The 25,640-nt window shown below is 35.1% G+C and overlaps 1 protein-coding gene and 8 non-coding genes across 9 annotated transcripts; 1 reads left to right on the top strand and 8 right to left on the bottom strand.

The window, feature by feature from the left end:
* Positions 1-1,175: 1,175 nt before the first annotated feature.
* On the top strand, positions 1,176-25,098 carry LOC121413699. The gene is made up of 8 exons (XM_041606624.1): positions 1,176-1,524; positions 13,216-13,267; positions 14,267-14,319; positions 14,977-15,105; positions 16,661-16,857; positions 22,867-22,944; positions 24,035-24,251; positions 24,994-25,098. The coding sequence occupies exons 1-8, from the start codon at positions 1,353-1,355 to the stop codon at positions 25,038-25,040; spliced, it is 945 nt and encodes a 314-aa protein (XP_041462558.1). The 5' UTR covers positions 1,176-1,352; the 3' UTR covers positions 25,041-25,098.
* TRNAK-UUU lies at positions 6,334-6,406 on the bottom strand. The gene has a single exon. It is a non-coding gene; the product is annotated as a tRNA-Lys (tRNA).
* On the bottom strand, positions 6,924-6,996 carry TRNAK-UUU. Its single transcript has one exon. It is a non-coding gene; the product is annotated as a tRNA-Lys (tRNA).
* TRNAK-UUU lies at positions 7,401-7,473 on the bottom strand. The gene has a single exon. It is a non-coding gene; the product is annotated as a tRNA-Lys (tRNA).
* TRNAK-UUU lies at positions 7,893-7,965 on the bottom strand. The gene has a single exon. It is a non-coding gene; the product is annotated as a tRNA-Lys (tRNA).
* On the bottom strand, positions 8,370-8,442 carry TRNAK-UUU. Its single transcript has one exon. It is a non-coding gene; the product is annotated as a tRNA-Lys (tRNA).
* Positions 8,863-8,935, bottom strand: TRNAK-UUU. The gene has a single exon. It is a non-coding gene; the product is annotated as a tRNA-Lys (tRNA).
* TRNAK-UUU lies at positions 9,334-9,406 on the bottom strand. Its single transcript has one exon. It is a non-coding gene; the product is annotated as a tRNA-Lys (tRNA).
* TRNAK-UUU lies at positions 9,826-9,898 on the bottom strand. The gene has a single exon. It is a non-coding gene; the product is annotated as a tRNA-Lys (tRNA).
* Positions 25,099-25,640: the final 542 nt, after the last annotated feature.

The raw sequence follows: 25,640 nt of genomic DNA, 5'->3' as shown, positions 1-25,640 counted from the left end.
TAAGATTCCTTTTCTGGTCAGTATTTTATGTTTAAGCTCGCGTATTGCGCTCGTGTTAATTCTTTAGTTAGATGTACATATTTTTAGTGACAGCAGAAATCTGCTCGGATTTTTAAAAACTTATTTCCATTTTTATTGAAATACCCTTAAGTTTTAGCTTGTGATTCACGCTCGCAACACCTCGCAATAATGCCATTTAAAGAATAATTGATCCCCAAAACGAGTTTTACAACTTAACATTTGATTTTTTTTACCAAGCCGCTCGCTCATTATACTCTCTCCCGAAAAATAAAGGCTAAATATACATTTTGCCATAATAAGAAGTCATTTCAAAAAAGTTTTTTTTTTGATAATCTTAAGGTGAAAATATCACCAAAGTGCCCATTTTGACGTATGAGTTTCATTTTTTGGCTTTACCCCCAAACGAAAATTCGTTTGGCCGCCCTTGCCTTCCCATCCTCATAACAATTGAACGGCAAGTGTCCACCCCCCCCTTGCCTCTGCCTCTGCTTTCCCGGTTTTCATTTTTCGGATTAACGAACCTTATTTTGTTTTCGGATTAACGAACCTTATTTTGTTTTCGGATTAACGAACCTTATTTCGTTTTCGGATTAACGAACCTTATTTCGTTTTCGGATTAACGAACCTTATTTCGTTTTCGGATTAACGAACCTTCGGAAAAACGAACCTTATTTTGTTTTCGGATTATCGAACCTTCGGAAAAACGAACCTTATTTCGTTTTCGGATTAACGAACCTTCGGAACAACGAACCCTATTTCGTTTTCGGATTATCGAACCTTCGGAACAACGAACCCTATTTCGTTTTCGGATTATCGAACCTTCGGAACAACGAACCTTATTTCGTTTTCGGATTATCGAACCTTCGGAATAACGCCACAAATGTTCGGATTAACGAACCCTTTTTCGTTTTCGGATTAACGAACATCGAGGTATAGGCAATTTACGTGTTTCGGAATTACGAACCTTCGGAATTACGAAGCTTCGGAATAACGAAGTGTAACTATATAAATGAATTTGACAAAGTTTTAACTGAAAGTCACATGGTGAATCTCCGTGGGGGGGGGGGGCGTGGAAGAGTAGGGTCCATAGGGGGAACAATTTCCGGTCATTCCCTGTGCAGTAACCATGCTGTATATCCGATCCACACTGATCTCGACCACTGATAACCTGAATTTGCTGACACAAAAGGCCGCGCGCTATGCGAGATGAGATGGATAAACTGATCGCATCTCAATTCAGTCGCTCTCTCCCCACCCACTGATCACGGAAGCCACTTCTCGCCGGAACTGGTTGCGTTCTCGCGTCTTGTTCAAAACTTGGAAGATTGAAAATGGGATACTCGACGGACAACAACTCTCGGACCGTTGTCCTGTGTGGAATTTTGCTTGCCCTTACAGCAAGCCTGGTCGCCCTGATCATCGGGTCAGTTAGCCTTGCCAAGTCAAGTCATAGTATCGTGCAGATGAGCGATCTTACAGAGCAATGGTACCGGACACAAGAAGGTAAGTACATCTCAAAATCCGGGGGAGCAAAAAGGGAGGAGTCACAATCATAGTGCTCCTTATACCTCTTGTGAAGAAGAAGTTCACCCTGACTAAAAGTTATTTTAAAACTAACAGGAAAAAATAAGAATTTAAAGTTTTTTTATTTGGAACCTTATGAGCTAGCGAGCATTTGTTCCATTTGCATGATTTGGTCTTGAATGGTTCATGCCCGAGTTCATGAAAATGTCGTTGACTTCCAGGAGCAGATGCATTGAAAAAAAATATTCTGAAGGTACAATAAAAACATTGACATTTTTTCACGAAAATTGCATAATCACTTTCCAAAATCCCGATACTTGCTGCTCGCAAATGACCTCACACTAAGTTAAAAAAAAAAAAACTTCTGATAACTTTTTAATCCTTGGTGGAGATTAATGAAATCTCGTTTCTTATTACCTTTCTGTTATTTTTACAATAAACTTTTTGTCAGGGTGAAATCCCCCTTAAAACTTTCTCAATATTAGTTTTGAAAATAGAAAGATAACATTGGTGTTTAAACAATATTTCATTTGAGCCTTAACATCATTGCCATGATAATTGTAAACATTTAACGTCATCGCCGCTAAAGTCATTAAAATTTATTTTCAAATTGACCTTCACATAACTTCCGTTCAATATATTCAAGTCAATCATGATTTTCGAAACTCGCAATGTGAGTCAGAAATAAAAAAGAATTATATTCGTATGACTAGAACACAATATTCTGGCACAAAAATCAGTGAAATTGTTTTGTCATTCATGTGGAATGGGGATTCTTGTACCATTTTTATTTGATTATGGAATCAATTGCCTGAAAGAGATAAATCAACGCGTCCGTCTGGCATGCATGTCTGGGTAAAATTCCCGTAAAATTCACTGCAGGCCAGACGCGTTAATTGATGGTTCCTATATACAACATGATAAGGGTCCGCCAAACATCCGTCTATTTTACTTCATTGTTGAATTATTTGTTATCATATTAATCAGCTGGATTATATTGATAATATGACGGACCTTATCTTAAGTTTACGCTCTTTATTTCTGCTATATGGTGTCTCTAATTTTAGCTGGTATACATCCTGGTACTAATGCATTTTTGCTAGTACTTTTTTTCTTTCAATTTTTATCGATCAAATAAAACATAATTACAAAAATCAAAACAATAATGACAATGTATTTACACGACTACACAAGGCAGCATTGAAAATTTGCTAGTAATTTTTGGTGCCATGGGATATTTCTCGTCAAATCATTCTGTACTTGGTAATTCATTTATTTTCCAAACCATAGCTTTTGAAACAGTGAATTATTATCAAACAACATAGCCTGCTTATTTATAATTGGTGTCTAATTTAATGGTTATATTGCCTGAGTGCTGCAAAACTCGATTAAAAATCAAGCGAAATATTTTCTCGCATTAGCAAAGATCTTTTTTTTCATACCTGTGCATGTTGATTAAAGGGATTGGGGAGGGAATGATATCATAGTATCATGTCTTTTTTTTAATACATGTGCACGTAGATACCACGTTAAATTAGAAGTTATCAAACACGTTCTTTATTACACAATCGGATATCATTGAATTAAGTATCACGAGTATTTCCTTTGTGAAAATAGGTCTTTGAACTGGATTTCAAGAGCAATAATATTCGTGGGAACCTATTACACTTGAACTAAAACTAGTCCCTAAAGTGACAACACCGGGGATTCGTAATGGGCCATTAACACGAATTCATCGTTTCGCGTCAGTTATGGGAACCCGAAAATGGAATAAAAACAACAGATGTCTCAATGTTCATTTTTATTAAAAAATGATCTTATGTCATGAAATACAAATATCTGAAATACACATAATAAACAGCTTCTTACTTTTATCATGTTTATTGAGTCAGACATACACGAAACAAAGCCATTACAAGGCTTATATTAGTATTTCTTAGTTACTTTTAAAATATTTTTGAAATCATATTTGTCTTACGATTTCGTATAATATGTCCTGTAAGAGATTTGAAAAGATTTTGGAAGTTGTAAAAAAGGACAACCCTCAATCTCAAAACAAAAACAAAAGCAAAAACATCTAGTGCCTAGACTTAACCCGAAACTATGATCCCATTCCACGTGGCCCGAAGTAAAATTTCATTTATAAAAGTGTAACTGTCATTGGAGGTCAATGCTGAATTAATAAAAAAAGAGCAACGACTCTTTTGGGGGCAGTGAAGGACATAGGGCCTTATATAACCCGGAGCGATCAGCTGTTAAAGTATTGCAAGTGGCTGACCGAATTTTAACAATGTCATGTTCAAAACAACTTTACCTTCATATTTCACATCCCGTATATCAAAATTCCTAAAAAGCTATTACCAACGTGGGATTCTTGCTAGGCCTAATATTTCCTTGGTTATTTTAGTCGGGTTTAGAAAAAAAGGGAATTTGACTAGCTTAATGATATATATATATTTTCAGACGATATACACTTTATTCCAAAATAGAAAGAAATTTCGTTCCACTCTCTTTTGCTCTCGAATAAAACACAGTTTCTGACAATAATTGGAAGACGATCACGGCCTAATAAACACACCGGTTTCATCTTTCAAAACATATTTCTATACCTAAGTTACAGCTTTCAAAAACTCCAGAATGGATGTGGGCGATATAAGACCACTATTATTATTATTGTTATTATTATTGTTATTATTATAGTAGAAGTAGTAGTAGAAGTAGTAGTAGTAGTAGTAGTAGTAGTAGTAGTAGTAGTAGTAGTAGTAGTAGTAGTAGTAGTAGTAGTAGTAGTAATAGTAGTAGTAGTAGTAGTAGTAGTAGTAGTAGTAGTAGTAGTAGTAGTAGTAGTAGTAGAAGTAGTAGTAGTAATAGTATCATTATTATCATTATTTATTATCACTATCATAATTATTTGTTATCATGTGCAGGGCATTAAATAAAAAGAGTGTTTAGTAATTTACTGACGGGATTTACACTGCATGGGTGAATATAAGATCAATCAACCGATGCAATGTTCTATCTGCATCTTTCTGTAAAACGTTTGTGTTTTTCTTGTTTTCAAGAACATATCAACACTATCGCTCAGCAATCCTTCCGTTTTTTTCTCTTTTTTCTAGATAAAATATGAATACAAAGAAATAAACCAATGGTGTGGGAAGAGTATATTTTGCAAATTGGCATGTAGGCCTACATTCAGAGTGCACAATGAATACGCATCATCAGTACGTTGAGGGATGGAAAGAAATGCGCATAATTACATGCAAGAAAACCGCGTCTGAAGAATTACATTGCTTCAAGGTTTCGTTTGAAATCTACTAATCTAAATATCTACTCCCGCCCGATGAGTGGCACATATGATAATTCTAATTGTGTCTAGACTACAAAACTAGTGAGCTGAAATACCCTGACTCCCATTTTATGCTCGAACAATGTACAATATTTTGGTGCGGTTATCGAATTTCTAAGATCATGATACTGAACTAAAAGGAAAGGGTTTTGATGCAGACGTGCCCCCGTTATTCCATGGATATCGCCATTGTTCCCCTTTCTAACAAAAAGTACCTTCCCCTTTTGAAATCAAAACCAAGAAATCAAACCTCCATTTTTAATGATAAACCCTTTTTTTAGGCGGGGGGGGGGGGGTTCTCTACATACCGCCCTCTTTGAATTTACTGGATCCAACAGAGGTAAATGTCTTCGACGATGGGTTATCATCTCGTTGATTTGTATACGTAATTATTTAGGCGGGCGCGGATCCAATGAGGGCCGAATGAGCCTTACCCACCCCTTCCCCCCTTGAAAGAGTGAGAGGTGGAGAGAGAGAGAGATGAAAGGGGAAAAGAAAAGAAAAAGAAAAAGAAAAACATAAGAAAATTGAAGAGGGGAACAAAGAGTAAAAGAAATCCTGCTAATACGACCCTGCACCCCACCCCCATGGGAAGATAGCCAAGTGGGAAAAGGAAACACACGTGCATTTTCAGAGTAAGGGCAGAAACGGCCTCGCTGCTTGCTTACCATTCAAGTAATAAAGAGATAGCAAGGAAATGGAAAAGTAAAAGAAGGTAAAGGACGAAAAGGAGACAGAAATATTATGTGAGATACGGCGTCCTGTTCGTCATTAGATATCATTAGATATTTAGTTCTCAATATAAAATTCAAACTTGCGCTTCGCGCATGTATTTTTCTTTTTTACTGCTTAAGAAATGCGTCAAATTCTAATAAGTGAGCCTATAATGTCGTGAAGTAATCAATTCACATGCATGTTCTTATGTTGTGAATTAACGTTTATGATGCTAAGTTTAAGTCGTCAAAAACAAAGCTCTCAAAAGTTTTGCATTGTATTATGATTTCATGAAAATTAGAACCCATCGCCCGATCAGGGACTCGAACACACGACCCTCAGATGCTCTACCGACTGAGCTAACCGGGCTTGAGTTAGGTTAATATGACAATGGGTCAAATTCCAATAAGTGAGCCGATAATGTCATTAAGTAATCAATTCACATGTTCTTATGTTGTGAATTGCTTAATCGTAAAGACAAACAGTGTCCGATTGTTCCAAAAAGAAGGAAATTGCCAATATATTAACTTTTTTAAACTTAGAGAGCTTCACAATGAATACATCTATAATAACTTAAACTTTTTATAATTCAATTCATGATCTGAGACGAAATGAATGCGAAATTTTAGATTGAAATAGATGGATGTTTATAAAGATTAGATGTTTAAAAAATCAAACAATTTCCGAAAGTTTTGCATATCATGATTTTCATTAAAAATGATAAACATCGCCCGATGAGGGACTCGAACCCGCGACCCTCAGATTAAAAGTCTGATGCTCTACCGACTGAGCTAACCGGGCTTGGGTTAATTTTTTATTATTCTGGGTGAAATTTAAATGAGCCAATTATATCATAAAGTAATTTATTAAAATATTTATCATGTTTAGAGATATTAAATCGCAAAAAGACTACTATAATCTGTAAGATGGTTTGGCTCTCATATACGAACTGTGAAAAATAACCAGTATTATTTTGTTTAGATTTTTCGTTCAATGAAGAACTTATAATTATAAAGTCTACAATACTTACCTTTCACTATTTCTTTATTAAGCGCATAGGGACATGCTATGCTATGTGTGATGCGCTATACAAGAATTGAGCGTTATTATTATCATTATTACAATAATTTAGATTATTTGGTATTTCATTATTTACGATACTCTCATACATTTCTTACAAATAATGAGTTCGAAGCAAATTTACAGAGTTTTTACAATGAAATTAAAAATACATGGAGATTAGAATTAGATGTCAAAAAAGTAAAATGCTTTCGAAAACGTTGCATTGTTTCATAATTTCCATGAAAATGGTAACCATCGCCCGATGAGGGACTCGAACCCGCGACCCTCAGATTAAAAGTCTGATGCTCTACCGACTGAGCTAACCGGGCTTGAGATAGTTATGAATCAATATGACTCAAATTCTAATAAGTGATCTAATGATGTCCTTGATTCATTAGTTCACATTTTCTTATCTTTTTAAAATATTTAATCGCAAAATGTACCTAAATGACAAATCAAATATACATATACTTTGTTTCATGAAAAAAAATTGTTCATGGAACATTAAGTGAAGAGCCTATCAATTATTAAATCTCCAGTAATAAGTATTATATTGTAAATAATGAGTTGAGGCGAATTTTTAGAATAAAATATACAAGCACTTATCAAGATTCGTTATCGAAAAAGATAAAGCATTTGGAAGTTTTGCATTGCATAAATAAAATGTAGATTACATTAAGACGTCAAAAACGTAAAAGGCTTGTATCAAAACTTTCTTGAAAATGGTAACCATCGCCCGATGAGGGACTTGAACCCGCGACCCTCAGATTAAAAGTCTGATGCTCTACCGACTGAGCTAACCGGGCTTGTTGTATTGATATATTTCAAAAGGATCGAATTCAGATAAGTGAGCCAATTATGTCATTAAGTTATTAATTTACAGATTCTTATGTTTTGAAATATTTCATCGGAAACAGTCATATACTAACAATAATCTAAAACATGGATTAACTCTTCTGAACAATAAAGATTGCATGTATTCGTTTAGACTTGTCACTCAACAAAGGTCTTCTGAATTATTAATTCTATATACATCAATGTCAATTATTTGGTATTTCATTTTTTATAATGCTTTAACATTTCGTATACAAAAGTTAAGGCTAATGAATAGAGTGTTTGCAATAAGAAAGCTCAAAATTTATTATGACTATGTTTAGATGTCAAAAACTCAAAAGGCTTTGGAAGTTCTAGCATGCTCTTCGTAAAGAAAAAAAATACTAACCATCGCCCGATGAGGGACTCGAACCCGCGACCCTCAGATTAAAAGTCTGATGCTCTACCGACTGAGCTAACCGGGCTTGAGATAATTAAGTATCAACTTGACTCAAATTCTAATAAGTGATCTAATGATGTCCTTGATTCATTAGTTCACAGTTTCTTATCGTTTTAAAATATTTAATCGCAAAATTTACCTACAAATCTAAGATACAGATACATTGTTTCCTGAAAAAAAATTGTTCACGGAACATTAAATACAGAGCCTCTCGGTCATTAAATCTCAACTAATAAGTATCATAATTCAAATAATGAGTTGAGGCGAATTCTTAGAATGAAAAATATGAACATTGTTTTTATCAAGACTTGATATCGAAAAAGATAAGACATTTGAAACTTTTGCATTGTATAAACGAAATGTAGATTAGATTTAGATGTCAAAAACGTAAAAGGCTTGTATCAAAACTTTCTTGAAAATGGTAACCATCGCCCGATGAGGGACTTGAACCCGCGACCCTCAGATTAAAAGTCTGATGCTCTACCGACTGAGCTAACCGGGCTTGTTGTATTGATATATTTCAAAAGGATCGAATTCAGATAAGTGAGCCGACTATGTCATTAAGTAATTAATTTACAGATTCTTATGTTTTGAAATATTTCATCGGAAACAGTCATATACTAACAATAATCTAAAACATGGATTAACTCTTCTGAACAATAAAGATTGCATGTATTCGTTTAGACTTGTCACTCAACAAAGGTCTTCTGAATTATTAATTCTATATACATCAATGTCAATTATTTGGTATTTCATTTTTTATAATGCTTTAACATTTCGTATACAAAAGTTAAGGCTAATGAATAGAGTGTTTGCAATAAGAAATCTCAAAATTTATTATGACTATGTTTAGATGTCAAAAACTCAAAATGCTTTGGAATTTCTAGCATGCTCTTCGTAAAGAAAAAAAAATACTAACCATCGCCCGATGAGGGACTCGAACCCGCGACCCTCAGATTAAAAGTCTGATGCTCTACCGACTGAGCTAACCGGGCTTGAGATAGTTATGTATCAACATGACTCAAATTCTAATAAGTGATCTAATGATGTCCTTGATTCATTAGTTCACAGTTTCTTATCTTTTTAAAATATTTAATCGCAAAATTTACCTACAAATCATACAGATACATTGTTTCATGAAAAAAACAATTTGTTCATGGAACATTAAATAAAGAGCCTCTCAGTCATTAAATCTCAACTAATAAGTATCATAATTCAAATAATGAGTTGAGGCGAATTCTTAGAATAAAATATACAAGCATTTATCAAGATTCGTTATCGAAAAAGATAAAGCATTTGGAAGTTTTGCATTGTACAAACGAAATGTAGATTAGATTTAGATGTCAAAAACGTAAAAGGCTTGTATCAAAACTTTCTTGAAAATGGTAACCATCGCCCGATGAGGGACTTGAACCCGCGACCCTCAGATTAAAAGTCTGATGCTCTACCGACTGAGCTAACCGGGCTTGTTGTATTGATATATTTCAAAAGGATCGAATTCAGATAAGTGAGCCGATTATGTCATTAAGTAATTAATTTACAGATTCTTATGTTTTGAAATATTTCATCGGAAACAGTCATATACTAACAGTAATCTAAAACATGGATTAACTCTTCTGAACAATAAAGATTGTATGTATTCGTTTAGACTTGTCACTCAACAAAGGTCTTCTGAATTATTAATTCTATATACATCAATGTCAATTATTTGGTATTTCATTTTTTATAATGCTTTAACATTTCGTATACAAAAGTTAAGGCTAATGAATAGAGTGTTTGCAATAAGAAAGCTCAAAATTTATTATGACTATGTTTAGATGTCAAAAACTCAAAATGCTTTGGAAGTTCTAGCATGCTCTTCGTAAAGAAAAAAAATACTAACCATCGCCCGATGAGGGACTCGAACCCGCGACCCTCAGATTAAAAGTCTGATGCTCTACCGACTGAGCTAACCGGGCTTGAGATAGTTATGTATCAACATGACTCAAATTCTAATAAGTGATCTAATGATGTCCTTGATTCATTAGTTCACAGTTTCTTATCTTTTTAAAATATTTAATCGCAAAATTTACCTACAAATCATACAGATACATTGTTTCATGAAAAAAATTTGTTCATGGAACATTAAATACAGAGCCTATCAATTATTAAATCTCCAGTAATAAGTATTATATTTTAAATAATGAGTTGAGCCGAATTTTTAGAATAAAATATACAAGCATTTATCAAGATTCGTTATCGAAAAAGATAAAGCATTTGGAAGTTTTGCATTGTACAAACGAAATGTAGATTAGATTAAGACGTCAAAAACGTAAAAGGCTTGTATCAAAACTTTAATGAAAATGGTTACCATCCCCCGATGAGGGACTCGAACCCGTGACCTTGAGATTAAAAGTCTGATGCTCTACCGACTGAGCTAACGGGGCTTGAGTTAGTTGCGTGTTAATATGACTCAAATTCTAATTAGTGAGCTAATGAGTTCACATTTTTTTTCAATATTTAATGGCAAAACGCAAAATCGCTATGGAATCTAAAATAGCGATCGATTGTTTCATGAAAAATACAATTTGTTCATGGGGCGATTCCACACTAGAACTTCAAAAATATCATAAATTTCAACATGTTTACAATAGTCATAAGTAGTGTAATATTTTACTATGATACCTAAATTTTATGAAAATTATGAGTTTTAACCAAAAGTGAAGACGGATATAGTTTTAAATGGGGGGAACAATGGAATTTTAGATTTTCAATAATTTTGCTAATTGAAACGTCAAGTACAAACACCGCCTGAAACAATTATTTGCAAAGCACGAGAAGATTGAAGTTACTGCAGGTCAATAGAATAATATATCATTGATGGTTCCAAATAATATCTACAACATTTTCAGGATCCATAATAGGGGCAGTCCTGATTTTTCCGAACCTATTTTTGGCAATGTCCCGTACGACACATGACAATGCAAAAGTTTTTCCTACAATTTTATTTTTGATGATGCAATTTCATAAAATCAGTTTCTCTTTCTTCGACCCATGGGTGATCGATTTATCCCAAAAGGATCTAATTACTGCCCTTCATTTTTCAATTATTATCCTGTTAAAAGTTGTCCCGTACGACACACAATATATAATGCATTTAATTGCAGGATTTGGATTCAGAAACCATAAATAGTAGGCATATTTAAATTCATTTAATTGATTTAACATAAAGTGAACTGAAAAAGTACTTTGTTTATATCCATAGAACATGAAATAGGTGATTCTAAACATTTCCATTGATTTCATGTAGGCTTATTCTTTGTGAATCCCTTCAGATAAACTGGTGATTTTCACTGATCAGAGCAGGTTAATTTTTTTTTCATTGAGCATGAAAAGAAAACCTTTATAATTATTTCAACCTAGCCTGAGAATGACTTCCTCTTGCATGCTAATGTGGAATTATTATTAAAAAAAATACATGTCAATCATCATGATCATCTATTTGGACTTCCCTTGATGATCACTATTTTTTAAATACAGTATTGAAACTCCTTAATCTTTTCAAGTTGTAAAAAAAACCTGGAAAATAAGACAAACCATATGGTTTCATGAAATGCAGATGGGTTTGAAAGAGTAGAACCGCATTTAAAAAAAATATTTTGTGGAATTACAAGTGACAGTTGTGACATATATCATGTAGATATACATTTTATATTAAAAAAATCATAACATTCTAGCTCCATAATTTGCACAAAGTTTCATTCATTCATTGTTTAAATCATCAATTAATGCACTAAAATATAACTTCGCACAAAACCTCAAGTTTATCAGCTCGTAAAAATGCCGTGAACACTTGTACATTTCCCCGGTACATTTCCCATCATGAAAAGAATTATAACATATTGCTCCCGATTGAATATATTGAGGTAACTTAATTATATTGTCCTGAATGATTTTTCATAAAAAAGGAAGAATTTAGGGGCAACGCTCCTTCTGATTGATAAAAAGATCATTATTTATTCAGGCTGCCCAGTACAACACGCAAGTGCCTGTACAACACACAAGTGTCCCGTACGACACAGAAGTGTCCTGTACGACACACAAGTGTCCCGTATACGACACATTATTTTGTTTATGATACATTGACAGAAATATTCAGCTAATAGCGGTTTCTAACCTAATGAATGTCTTAGTTTGATAGGATTATCATTATCATCAGCCATATAATGTGATTGAAGAAGTCAAAGAGACATAAAGTAAGAAAATTTGGCTTCAATTTAGAGATGTCCCGTACGACCCATTTTGAATGTCCCGTACGCCACAATTTTCTCGAAAATTATAATTTGCTTTATTTATTCATGAATGTTTATTTTGCTTTCTTTTATAGATGTGTTTGCTCTTGGGTAATTGAATGTCAATTTGAGTTCAGTTTCTATGAAATTTATCTGCCCAACTCACACACTTTTGTGTACAAACTTGAGGTTTCTAAAAAAGCCACTTTTTCTGCGTCCGTACGACACATTACTATTTTAAATCTGTATTATACAGGATGTGAATTCAAGTCATGTTAAGTCTTGGTTTTTCTAACACTCTGGTAGTACTTGATGATCACCTATAGTTACTGAAATATTTTTAGTTTTTTCTTGTAAAAAAACTGTCAAATGTTCTCTAAATGTCCCGTACGACACGTATGGAATCACCCATTTGTATAAAGACTATCCTAATACACGTGGTAATTTATATCGAGCAGATGGAGGGGCTCAATGATACCTAAAAACGACAACATATTTACTGACATAGCAACGACCCTCGCTTTTTACATAACCTGTTGAATGTGTTTTTGCTGTTGTTATGGCCTTTATGACCGCCATACTACAATGCTTTCAATTCAAATCCTTCGTAGGTTTAATGACAGAGGATTCCCTTTGTTAGAACGTTCCCTGGATTTCAGTTCTTCTTTGATAAAGGTCTGGACCCACTGGCTGACGGACATAAAACGTATTCATAACGGATACAATGGGCAAGCAAAATTTCGGGGTGCTTTCATCCGTTTACATCCGCTCCCAGACAATGGGCGAACAATGAAATCAGAGTGGACGGATGCTCGATGGATGTAGAGCGTAAAGAGTACACAACGGATACATAACGTTTCACGGAGAATGGCAAGATTCTTGTCCGTTTTACATTCTCTCTGCATCCGTAAGTGCAGTGGGACCAAGTCTTTACATCATGAGCCTTAATATGTCACATCTCAGTTATTTTCAATGTTCTTGACATTCATGATTATTCAATACAGAGAAGGCGTGGACCATTGCAATCGGAGATTTTGGTGTCAACCTTGAGTATCTGTAAGTATTATCATCAATCAAAGTTCAATTTCAAAACTAATAAAGAGCAAACTGCTGATTTGTTAATACCTAGTACTCACTGTCACGATTTACGCCATGATTTAAACTGCGTACTAAATCATGAAGTGATCGTAGTGATTTCATCAGATCATGTCAGATTAGCCATTGCAATCGTATTGATCGTTGAAAAAAAGTGAGTGGTTTAGAAATTTCCGCGATCATATACGAAAGGCCAATCGTGGCGGTTTTATGACAACTGCTCCGATGTAAAATCCGCACGTTAATTGAAGAAATAGTATTTCCTATTGATATTCAGACAAACCAGGCCCAGGGCTTGCACATGGCCCTAGGAACGGTTTTCTCTTTTAACAGGGGGTGCTGGCTTAAATTTGAAAAGCAAAAAATAAATAAATAAATAGATGAATAAATAAAATACAAAATAAAAGACAAAATAATGTCTTTCACTACAAAATGAAGGTGATTTTGGTGCAAGAAAAATTAGATAAGCTAAAAAAAAGGTCACTAAAAATGAAGATCATTTTCCGTAAGTTATTTAGCATACGTACCAGATATCAAGGGGTGCTGCCTATAGTAAATAACATACGCAGCACCCCCAAAGGTAAAATTTGGGGGTGCTTTAGCACCCTCAGCACACCCGCTTCCCAGGGCCATGGGCTTGCACCACTTCTGAACATGCATGTTCTGATCGATTAGACTTTTTCCGGATGGTGTCTCGTATAGTTTTTGTAAATCGTGGGCGATTCCTACAGACCTACCAGCTAAAGTTGAAAGAAGATTTAATAAATTCTCAATTTCAAAAGGCACGTGAATGATAAATTAAATATTTTCAAACATTGATAACTGTTGGAAAGTATATAGGAAATGCACTACCATAAGACGCGGAGATGACGGTTATAGCATCAGAAAGGTGTGCCAGTTAGTGTTAATCCTTTCATTTTGATTACACCTGTTGTTGATTGTTATCTATCCCCTTCTCAGGGACGAGGCGTCTTATCAGATTAAAGGATACAACATTGATGTGGTCGAAGCAGGTAGGATATGACCCACTCCCCTTTCCCTCGAACCTGCAAACATGCTAATCTATTTAGGATTTAAATACATGTGTAAAATAAAAAAGAGATAGTCATTGGGTTTTAAACTTTTGAAGTATTTTGCAAAACACCCGGAACGATTCTCGCATATTTTGGCATGAATACGCAATGAGCGAGTTAATGAACTCATATCCCCTCGTTCTTTTTACTTGATTTTATTCTATTTAATTAGTTATCTTGATGGGTCAACGATAAAATGTATGTTTATTTGTCTATTTTTGGTTGTTGTTCAAGCCCTTCTCTGCCAAGGGGATATAAATAAGTTTGTGTAATGTATAATGTACCATTTGCAACACAAAAACAGGACTTTGCGCAGTCTGTATATCCGGTAAATTCGGTAATTTCCCTTCATGAATATGAATGATTTGTGGATAAACGCCATAATAATTCTGAAGATATGTTATGTTGTCACTGTTTTTCGGCTGTTTTAAAGTGGATCTTGAATGCCTATTTCCTCCTATCCAGCCTGCGTATATGCCTTTTCACTTTATCCTACCTACCTACTTTTTCTCCCTCTCTGTCGTTCTGTTATGTATTTCAGCATTTTGTAATCAATATTAATGTTTTCAAGAGATATATTTTGATCATTTTTTCCAGTCTGTCGGCTCGCTAATAAGACATGCGTTCTCATGAAGGACGTCAACCAACGGTGTTGGGATTCGGAACCAGGCCAGCAGGCACGGGGAGGAGAGGGATTGCTGTCCGGTTGGTACGATGCGTGCACAGGTGAGGTGGATGGGAAAATGAGTTTGATAGTTAGTGTGACGACGACGGTAGAGATGGCTAAGATAATAATCATAGTTACTGATCATAATACTGGCACCACCGACAGTTTGATGTTTAAAGATCAAGTCCACCTCAGAAAATGTTGATTTGAATCAATAGAGAAAAATCAGACAGGCTCAATGCTGAAAATTTCATCAAAATCGGATGTAAAATAAGAAAATTATGACATTTCAAAGTTTCGCGTATTTTTAACGAATGTGACGATTAGGACCTCCTTGCCCGAAGCACAAAATGTCAAAATAAAGGAATTCCAAGTGTTCAGGGAGGAATGAAACTTCATTTCACATGACAATGAAGAGAAAATAAAAATATTTCATGTTTCATATTATACAGATATTGACTAATGGGGTGTGTAATATAAACATTCTTTGGACCGCCGGATTTATATTTTCCCGAGGGGTTATATTTTCCCCGAAGCGCGCAGCGCTGAGGGAAAATATGATCACGAGGGAAAATATTAATCCTTTAGGCAGTCCAAAGAATGTTTTTTTTTTATATCCCATCAGTCAATATCTGTTATATTAGATAGCCTTTAATGATGAAGATAAAAATGGCCTAACGATGCGTGCAACCTGTTGTTTACGATAGTCACAGTGATTGATGGAACTGGTATAGATCTAGATGTAACTTAAGTCTACTACTACTCTAATGCAGTGAATGGCCCTTTTCTAATCAAATCTAGTTTGTTTTAGGCCTAGCCCTAGATCTTAGTTAGAGTCCAGTCCAGATACTTTAGTCCCACATATTTTATTTCCGTGTAGTTGGTAACATCTAATCCACAAGAGGGCGCCATACGCGTAGAAAAATATATTCACGGACCGGTTGGTCAATATATTCATCGAAGGTGGACCGGCTGGGAAAATACACGGATTTCGATCATATCACGTGACGCGCAATTGACCAATCGCGCTTGGCTATCTGTCTTGGCTATCTAATATAATAAAATACAAAAGAAATAGTGAGTGAGTGATGTCATCAGTTCCTCATTTGCATACCGACCGAGTATTGTGAAATGAAGCGAGACTTTAAAATGCCATACCTTTCTTATTTTACATCCCAGTTTGATGTCAAATCAAGTTTTTGTTGGGGTCCGGGTTGGGGTGGACTTGTCCTTTGATGATGGTGGTCATGATGATGATGGCGGCTGGGGTGGTTGGGTGTGAGGTGTTAGTGATTGTGACCTACAGATCATGGTGCTGATGATGGTGTTGACTGATCCCGGAAATGATGATGGTTGTGAGGGTCATGGTGTCAATGATATGGTGATGGGGATGACGATGGTGATTATGATGGTGATGATGATAATGACGATAATGATGAAAATGGTGATAACGAATTATGGTAAATAGGATAATGATGATGATGACGATGATGATGGTGGTAATGATGATGACAATGGTAATAAAGATAACGATGGTGATGATAACGATGATAACGACGATGATAGTAACCTGACCTTCTTTTCTGGCCTCGCTCTGACTCTCTTTCATTCCAGGTTGGGTTAAAACCTACCCCAGAAGTTTAACTTTTGACTTTACCCGAGCCTTTGTGAAAAGAAAGGACGTAGCCCTCTACGCTCCGAGATCATCGACCATCAACTTTCGTAATCTAACTGGACTCAATGTCGGCTTCATCGACGGATGGGCCTCGGATGAACATTGCTTAGCTAGATATGAGGCCGATAATATTTTGGTAATTACACTCTAATATTTCTCTTCCATGTCTACCGTGTGAGTAAAACAATCTTGACACCTCACAAATCCTCAATGAAAGTAAGAAAAAAATGTGCTATATCGAACTGTGCAATGCAGGCGAGACTACAAAGGCGTTCCACTTGGTTTTTTTTAACCATATCCAGGCCGGCCCCCCCCCCCAACGATTCGGGCAATATTTTCGCCGTGCGAAATTTTTTGACCTCGCTGACGTTTTACTTTCATAGTAGACCGGCCAAACCTCAAAAAGTGCTCTAGATAAGGATTCGACGGCAAATTTGGCATCCCAGCTAAAAGTCTTGCAAAAATACCCAGGAATAGCGTACGGCCGGATGCCAAGCGCAATTTTGCGTGAAAGTGTCATTTTTAGCGTAAAATCTGAAAGACTGTCGAAAATCACGCATTTTGATATTTTGACGGATTATTATCATATTTTTAATTATCTTTGATATGAAATTATTTTTATTCAGAATTTCAAATTATAAGTCTACTTAATATGCATTTCAAATTTGAATATTACACACACATATATGGCACAGGAAAACATAAAACCGCGATTTCCTCGAAATAAAAGTTTGTGAAAACTATCAATAGTTTGAAGTTTTTTACGCAACATAAATTCTTCGATTTAAATGCGTTTATCCATCGAATGTATAGTAAATGTTCTAGTGCCACAAATATTAAAAGAATTTTCAAGTAAGATGGTAGATATCTCATTTTATGTTATCCGAAAGGAGACAATGTGCATTTTACCAGGTGCGCATTTTGAAAGAAAAATTGAAAATACCGTACATTATGTACATAATTACATGTATAAGTCCATAATAAAGCGAGTTTTTAATTGGATAGCACAATTTGTCAATTCCTTGCATCCCAGCTAAAAGTCTTGCGGAAATACTGAGGAATAGCGTACGGGCGGATGCCAAGTGCACTTTTGCGTGAAAGTATCATTTTTAGCGTAAAATCTGAAAGACTGTTGAAAATCACGCATTTCGATATTTTGACGGATTATCATCATATTTTTGATTATCTTTGATATGGAATTGTTTTTATTCAGAGTTTCAAATTATAAGTCTACTAAATATGCATTTCAAATTTGAATATTACACACACATATATGGCAATATGAAATATAAAATCGTGATTTACTCAAAATAAAGGTTTGTAAAAATTATTAATGGTATAATGTTTGTGTTCCGCATCTCAATTTCGTCAAGATTTAGTGCTAACCGAATAAATACTTAATAATTGTTGTCATGTCACTTATAGTGAAAACAAATACTGAAATAAGATGCAAGATATGCGAAATATAACAATGCACATTATTTTAAAAATCAGACGTGCATTTCTGATAAAAAAATAAACAGCGCACAATATTACATCGATATTGCACATATCTTATATCAGTGCATACTCGTCATGATATTATATAGGATTATGTTTGCTTTTGTAGAGTTCGATCATCTTGCTATTTCCGCGAATGAATTGGTGCTGAACTTAAATCTACCTGTGGCGATATTCAGAAATAGGTCTGATATTTAATTTGCCGTTACTAGGGTAGCATTAATTTTACAGGAATATCTATATCCAAAATCATAGAAAACATACATGTATGAATAAAGCGATTGAATTAGCATTTTTAAACCCCTCTGTCAATTTTCAGTGTAATGCTTATTGGATTTTTTTCTCTTCAATCAAATCAATTTTATGTTGGGGTGGACTTGTCCTTTAAAGTTCACATTTCAAATCTTAAAGCTCATTTCATCACAGTGTATTGCCATTTTGGGAAATGCCGTCGCACGACCATTATGACAAACAAATCTAAAGGCTAATGACCAGCGTCCAGGGCATATATTGTAATATATAGATGGTCGTACAACTGCATTTCCACAAAGGGCATTGGTATGTCCAGGGCTGCCCAGGGTCGGGCTGTCCGGCCCCCGTCTTAGACCAGGATATATAACAACATGGACCTGTGATAATAGCAAATGCAAAAACTTTGATGAAGTAAAATGAATTGAATGAAAATTATAATTTGCAATGCAAAAGACCAAATAACATTTATTATTCATATTTTAACATAATCATGATAATAATTATAGCAGCAGGACATTGGAAACAACTGAAATTAATAATTAAAAAAAAACGCCATCCATAGCTCATCGAACCAAAATAACGTATGACCTTGATCATGTGAACTGAAATATGTGCAAAATGATCGATGATACTTTAATACCCTTATGTTCAAGTGTAATCTTTAACTGGATCAATAAAAATAAAAAGTTATGATGACATTTAAAAAGATACCCCCATATGGCCAAAGTTCAGTGACTCTAAATGACTTTTGACCTTAATCATGTGATCTAAAACTTGTGCAAGACGATCAGTAATACATGAATATTAAAGTGTCATTAAAATTAAAGTGTCATTATTTTTTTCTATACGTTCAAAGTTATAATGAAATTTTGAAAAATGTAACTTTGGTTAAGATTATGCCGGCGAGACAAAACATGGGTACTGCCGTGCAACGGCCATTTTTTTTAATATACTTTGATAATCAAATAACTGAAGTAAAATGTAGATTGACAGAGTGGTTTAAAAATGCTAATTCAATCGCTTTATTCATACATGTATGTTTTCTATGATTTTGGATATAGATATTCCTGTAAAATTAATGCTACCATGGTAACGGCAAATTAAATATCAGACCTATTTCTGAATATCGCCACAGGTAGATTTAAGTTCAGCACCAATTCATTCGTGGAAATAGCAAGAAGATCGAACTCTACAAAAGCAAACATAATCCTATATAATATCATGACGAGTATCGCACTCATACAAGATATGTGCAATATCGATGTAATATTGTGCGCTGTTTATTTTTTATCAGAAATGCGCATCTGATAAAATAATGTGCATCGTTATATTTCGCATTTATAACATAAAATGATATATATCTTGCATCTTATTTCAGTATTTATTTTCACTATATGTGACATGACAACAATTATTAAGTATTTATTCAGTTAGCACTAAATCTTGACGAAATTGAGTTAAGGAACACAAACATTATACCATTAATAATTTTTAAAAACCTTTATTTTGAGTAAATCACGATTTTATATTTAATATTGCCATATATGTGTGTGTAATATTCAAATTTGAAATGCATATTTAGTAGACTTATAATTAGACACTCTGTATAAAAACAATTCTATATCAAAGATAATCAAGAATATGATGATAATCCGTCAAAATATCGAAATGCGTGATTTTCAACAGTCTTTCAGATTTTACGCTAAAAATGATACTTTCACGCAAAAGTGCACTTGGCATCCGCCCGTACGCTATTCCTCAGTATTTCCGCAAGACTTTTAGCTGGGATGCAAGGAATTGACAAATTGTGCTATCCAATTAAAAACTCGCTTTATTATGGACTTATACATGTAAATAAAAACTCGCTTTAGTATGTACTTATACATGTAATTATGTACATAATGTACGGTATTTTCAATTTTTCTTTCAAAATGCGCACCTGGTAAAATGCACATTGTCTCCTTTCGGATAACATAAAATGAGATATCTACCATCTTACTTGAAAATTCTTTTAATATTTGTGGCACTAGGACATTTACTATACATTCGATGGATAAACGCATTTAAATCGAAGAATTTATGTTGCGTAAAAAACTTCAAACTATTGATAGTTTTCACAAACTTTTATTTCGAGGAAATCGCGGTTTTATGTTTTCCTGTGCCATATGTGTGTGTGTAATATTCAAATTTGAAATGCATATTTAGTAGACTTATAATTTGAAATTCTGAATAAAAATAATTTCATATCAAAGATAATTAAAAATATGATGATAATCCGTCAAAATATCAAAATGCGTGATTTTCGACAGTCTTTCAGATTTTACGCTAAAAATGACACTTTCACGCAAAATTGCGCTTGGCATCCGGCCGTACGCTATTCCTGGGTATTTTTGCAAGACTTTTAGCTGGGATGCCAAGCATTAGCAAGCATTAACAAATTTTGCCGTCCAAAGTATAAAAAATCGTTTTGGCCGGTCTACTATCAAGTCTAGTGCAACTTTTGAGACCAGTTTTGCGTCACCCGGGTACGCGTTCCGAAATTACGCAACATTATGTAACTGCATGTCAGACCAAAAATTGCTCAAAAACGTGATTTCGTGTACAAAGTCAATACAAATTGTGTTTTCAACCAAAAGTCATAATTATATGATTATTTGTAGATTTGCTGGTCCAAATGTATTTATTTTATGCTGTTTATGGTCTCAGAAGAGTCCCCAAGAAAAACAATGGAAAAAAGGTCCAAAAAACAAAGAAATACATAAGAAATTGCAAAAAAAAATATGTAATACATAAGAAGTTGACCTGATATCGCAATTTTTTCATGTATACTTGCTTAATGCAGAAAGCCATTGACGTGGCTGATGAGATTATTATATTAGGTGATTTGAACTGTGATGTTAATACTTCGAAAGTAGATCATCTTGCTAACAGCTTGCAAACATTGGTGTCCGGCTACTTATTTGACCAACTTGTTGACATTCCTACCAGAATTACATCAGGCTCAAGTACAATAAGTGACCATATTTTTACCACTGATTCTGAAAACCATTCAATGACTGGAGTATTTATAACATTTTTGAGTGACCATTTTCTGGTCTTCACTGTATTTGGAAGCGATTCCCCTAAAAAGTTAGACAATTACATCGAATGGAGGAGTTTTAAGGACTTCAGTTCAGAATCATTTGAACAAACTTTGTCACAATTACCTTTTTATTTACTATTTGATACAAAGGATGTGAATTATGCATGGGAATTATGGTATAATATGTTTATGAATGCAGTAAACGATCATGCCCCATTCAAGAGAAAACGCATTCGTAATAATCCATGTCCATGGATCACATGAGGCTTGATTTCTTTAATGAATACTCGTGACCTTTTGCACAAGAAAGCCACAACTTTGAACAGTCAAGTGGTATGGACTGCATATAGGCGTCTGCGAAATGTTATTACTCATAAAATCAAGGAAGCAAAAAGTGAGTTTATTCAGTTACAGATAAACAATAACGCTGGAAACTCTGGCGCAATCTGGACAGTTCTTAAAAGTTTCTTAACCAAAAATTAGAACATTTGGAGCTTTATTTAGGGAGTTAGAGGGAAAAGCATGATTTCGAATACTAATTACGCATAAATTAGCATAACCACCTAATAGCGAATTGCATGAAAAAATTGCTATACAGTTTTGTAGATTATGTCCCAGACAATCTGTGTGCCAATTTTCGGCGCGATCACGCGGCCAACGGTCGAGATCTCAAGGGGGTGGGGGGCCTGGGAGGCCCCCCGGCTAGATGAACTCCCGAAATACCTCGGCCTAGATAGTGTTAAGGGTTAGGGTCCTATTAACTAAATCTTCATTCTTAGAAACTTGAAAAGGTGTAATAATCGAATAATGCAAGCGCGGGCTCAAAGTGAAAACTAGATATTCTAAGCATTTTTCGTAACCAGGAAGTCAATGAGTACCTTCTTAAACAATAATTGAAGCGCGAGCCAAAAATATTCATGATTTTCTAACCTAAAATGTATTACGTTTAACTTTAAAAAGGGCAATTCATTTTTAAAAAGGGGTACAATTCTTTTTAAATAAGGAATTTTCCATTAAGGGCATCTTTTTTTAGAGGGGGGGGGGGGGGCAAGTGGCCCCTGCGCTCCCCTTTCCGCTACCCCTGATTTGTGTACAAAACGTAAGGAGAGTCTTTCACATAATCCGCCATGCACTCCATTCTTGTTTTGTTTTTTTAGCTTGTTTGCCATTTTAAGGATCCCCATAGGCAGTACAACGAGACCTTTTAAAACTTTCCTATTTCTTAACTACTATATTGATCCCCTCATTTTACTCTTTCCTCCCAGATCGATTCTCTCATTGGCTTTTTTGTTTCATTTTCTCGTATAATAGGGTGCTAGCGTTCCATCTGATCGCATTCATCATTTTTCTACTGGACTCGAACTGATTCAAGCATTGACGAATGGCCAGGTAAGGACATCAAATTATTAGTACAAACAGCATAGGCGGCGGAAGCGGGTGGGACGTGTCCCCCCTAAATTTTAGGTGGGGGGGACGGTCCCCCTAATTTAGGGACCCCCTAATTTTTTTTTTGATAACCTTTTTTTTTTTTGCTTCTCAATTTTTTTCCAGCGTCCCCCCCTAAAGTCACGTGGACCCCCCTCGGAACGTGTGTTGTCCCCCCTTAAAATTTAGGTTGATGACATTTTTTTTTCTTGGTTGTCAACAATTTTGGTTAGTCACTCCTAAAATTTAGGTTAATAAACTTTTTTGGGGGCGCTTGTCCAATTTTTTACCTGTGTCCATCCCGAAATTTCAGGTGAACACCCCCTAAATTTTTTGGCTTCCGCCGCCAATGACAAACAGTACCCCTAATGCTGCAGTCACATTTTCCCTACAGTTTTGATTGCCGCCTAAAAAACAATCAGAGTGAATCACTCTAATATAATCGATATATTGACTATAGAAGATACACACACGCTCACACAGCAAAAATGATCTTAAAGGGCAAGTCCAACCCAGAAAAAAAATCGGATGTAAAATAGGAAAGTTATGACATTTTAAAGTTTCGCTTATTTTTTTTCACAAAACAGTTCTATGCACAACTCAGGAGAGAGTTGATGATGTCACTCACTCACTATTTCTTTTGTTTTTATTGTATTAATCATACACAATTTAAATATTCACAGGTTTGACAATAACGTACCTCTTGGTTGAACCACATAAAGTTCAAACAATGGTAATTCCACATGAGAAAACCATGTTTCTCATGACAAATGGAAAATTGAAACATTTCATATGATAAAATACAAAAGAAATAATGAGTGGGTGATGTCATCAGTCCCCTCATTTGCATACCGACCAGGGTGCGCATATAACTGTTTTGTGAAATTAAGTGAAATTTTTAACTGTCATAACTTATTTTACATCCGATTTTGACGAAATTTTCAGTGTTATGCGTGTTTGATTTTTCTCTTTTTATTCAAATTAACTTTTTTTTGGGGGGGGGGGTTGACTTATCCTTAACAACTTTTCATCTTCGCTTTTCAATACCATCAAGATCGACGTAGCCTTTGCTATTAAGCTGCCCCAACTCGAAGCCGGATTCCAGCGCCTCACGCCAAACGACTTCGCGAATAATTGCTACCTGGATGGAGCCGGTATGATGACCCGGAAGGACAACACAGAGTTTTTGACCTGGTGGAACGATGCCTTTGGACGTCTGGTTGGAACGCCCGCTTATGACGAAATCTGCACGAGACTCAAGACTGTACATGGTAAGTCGCATGCAGTCTGAACTTCAATGCAGTCATCTTCTGGCAAGCTGATTCTTTCCTTTTGAATACTTCATTCTTAAATTTTATAAATACCATGCACATATTTCAGAGTGAGGGAATGGCTAATGAATTCAGGCTGATGTTTAAAAGGGATTGAACGGGAGATTGAGTGTAACAGTACAGGAAGGCGGACAAAACAGGCACTTGATTGTGCCAAATCGTCTGCATGTATATAGGATCATTAATAGGATCAAAAGGGCGTTTTGCAAAATATCCACTGTATAAATTATATGACATTCACTGAGGGCGATAGGAGTGTACTTGCAAGTTCTATAAGTTATATGTCGGGGCCTTTATATCAGGACAGTACCTTAACTAATAATAATCTTAATAAAAATTTCTTTAAAATATATTACCAAGTATTACAACTTGTCCAGTCGATACATAAGAGGGTAATTCAGAAGGTCAGTTTTAAAATAGTTTAATTTGAATACGAACTGTATATGTCCATGAGTAGTGCCCACCGCATTCTTTTAATAACGTCGTATTTCCTCGTTATTACACAGTCAGGGTTATTTTGTGATTGATTTGATATAAAGGTTTAATAATGATTAATGGATATATTCCGACAATTTAAATAGAGATGTCAATTAAATTCCTGGTGTTGTTATTCCTGTTGTGGTAATGGTGGTTCTTGATCTAAATTTCTCTATCTCTCCCATGATTTCTCCGCCAATTTCAGGACACAAACCCGGATCTGGGGCAAGAGATGTTTGTATTGGATACTAGAAACCCATTGATTCATCACCGTCATGTCATTAGGAGCTCTCCTATCGGTCAACGGATGCTTTTGTGACTGAGAAATTGACTATTGAACCATTCAATTCTGAGGTCTCGTCGGTCCTTCAATTTTTTAAGACTGCTTTCGGGTTGTGGTAGCTATCGTTGTCATGGTTGTGGTGACAACGACAACATGAACCAGGTCGAATTGGTCACGCGATTCTCTTTCAGTATAAGTAAGGAGAGTACCTCTTCGTCCTGAAACCCGAAATACTTTATTCGCAGGACGAAAAAAAAAATTACCCAACGACACATTCGTAAGTGTTCAACTGTCACAGAAGTATTCCTCGTCCAAAACAAAAGTTCTTAAAGGACAAGTCCACCCCAACAAAATATTGATTTGAATAAAAAGAGAAAAAAAATCAAACAAGCACAACACTGAATATTTCATCAAAATCTGATGTAAAATAACATCCCGGACAGTATGCAAATGAGGGAACTGATGACATCACTCACTATTTTTGGTATTTTATTACATGAAATATGAAATATTTTAATTTTCCCCCTATTGTCCTGTGAAACCAAGTTTTATTTCGCCCTGAACATGTG

Source organism: Lytechinus variegatus, chromosome 4, assembly GCF_018143015.1.
Source record: "Lytechinus variegatus isolate NC3 chromosome 4, Lvar_3.0, whole genome shotgun sequence".
NCBI lineage: Eukaryota > Metazoa > Echinodermata > Echinoidea > Temnopleuroida > Toxopneustidae > Lytechinus > Lytechinus variegatus.
The sequence above is the reverse complement of the archived record's forward strand: the minus strand, read 5'-3'. Positions and strand labels throughout refer to the sequence as shown.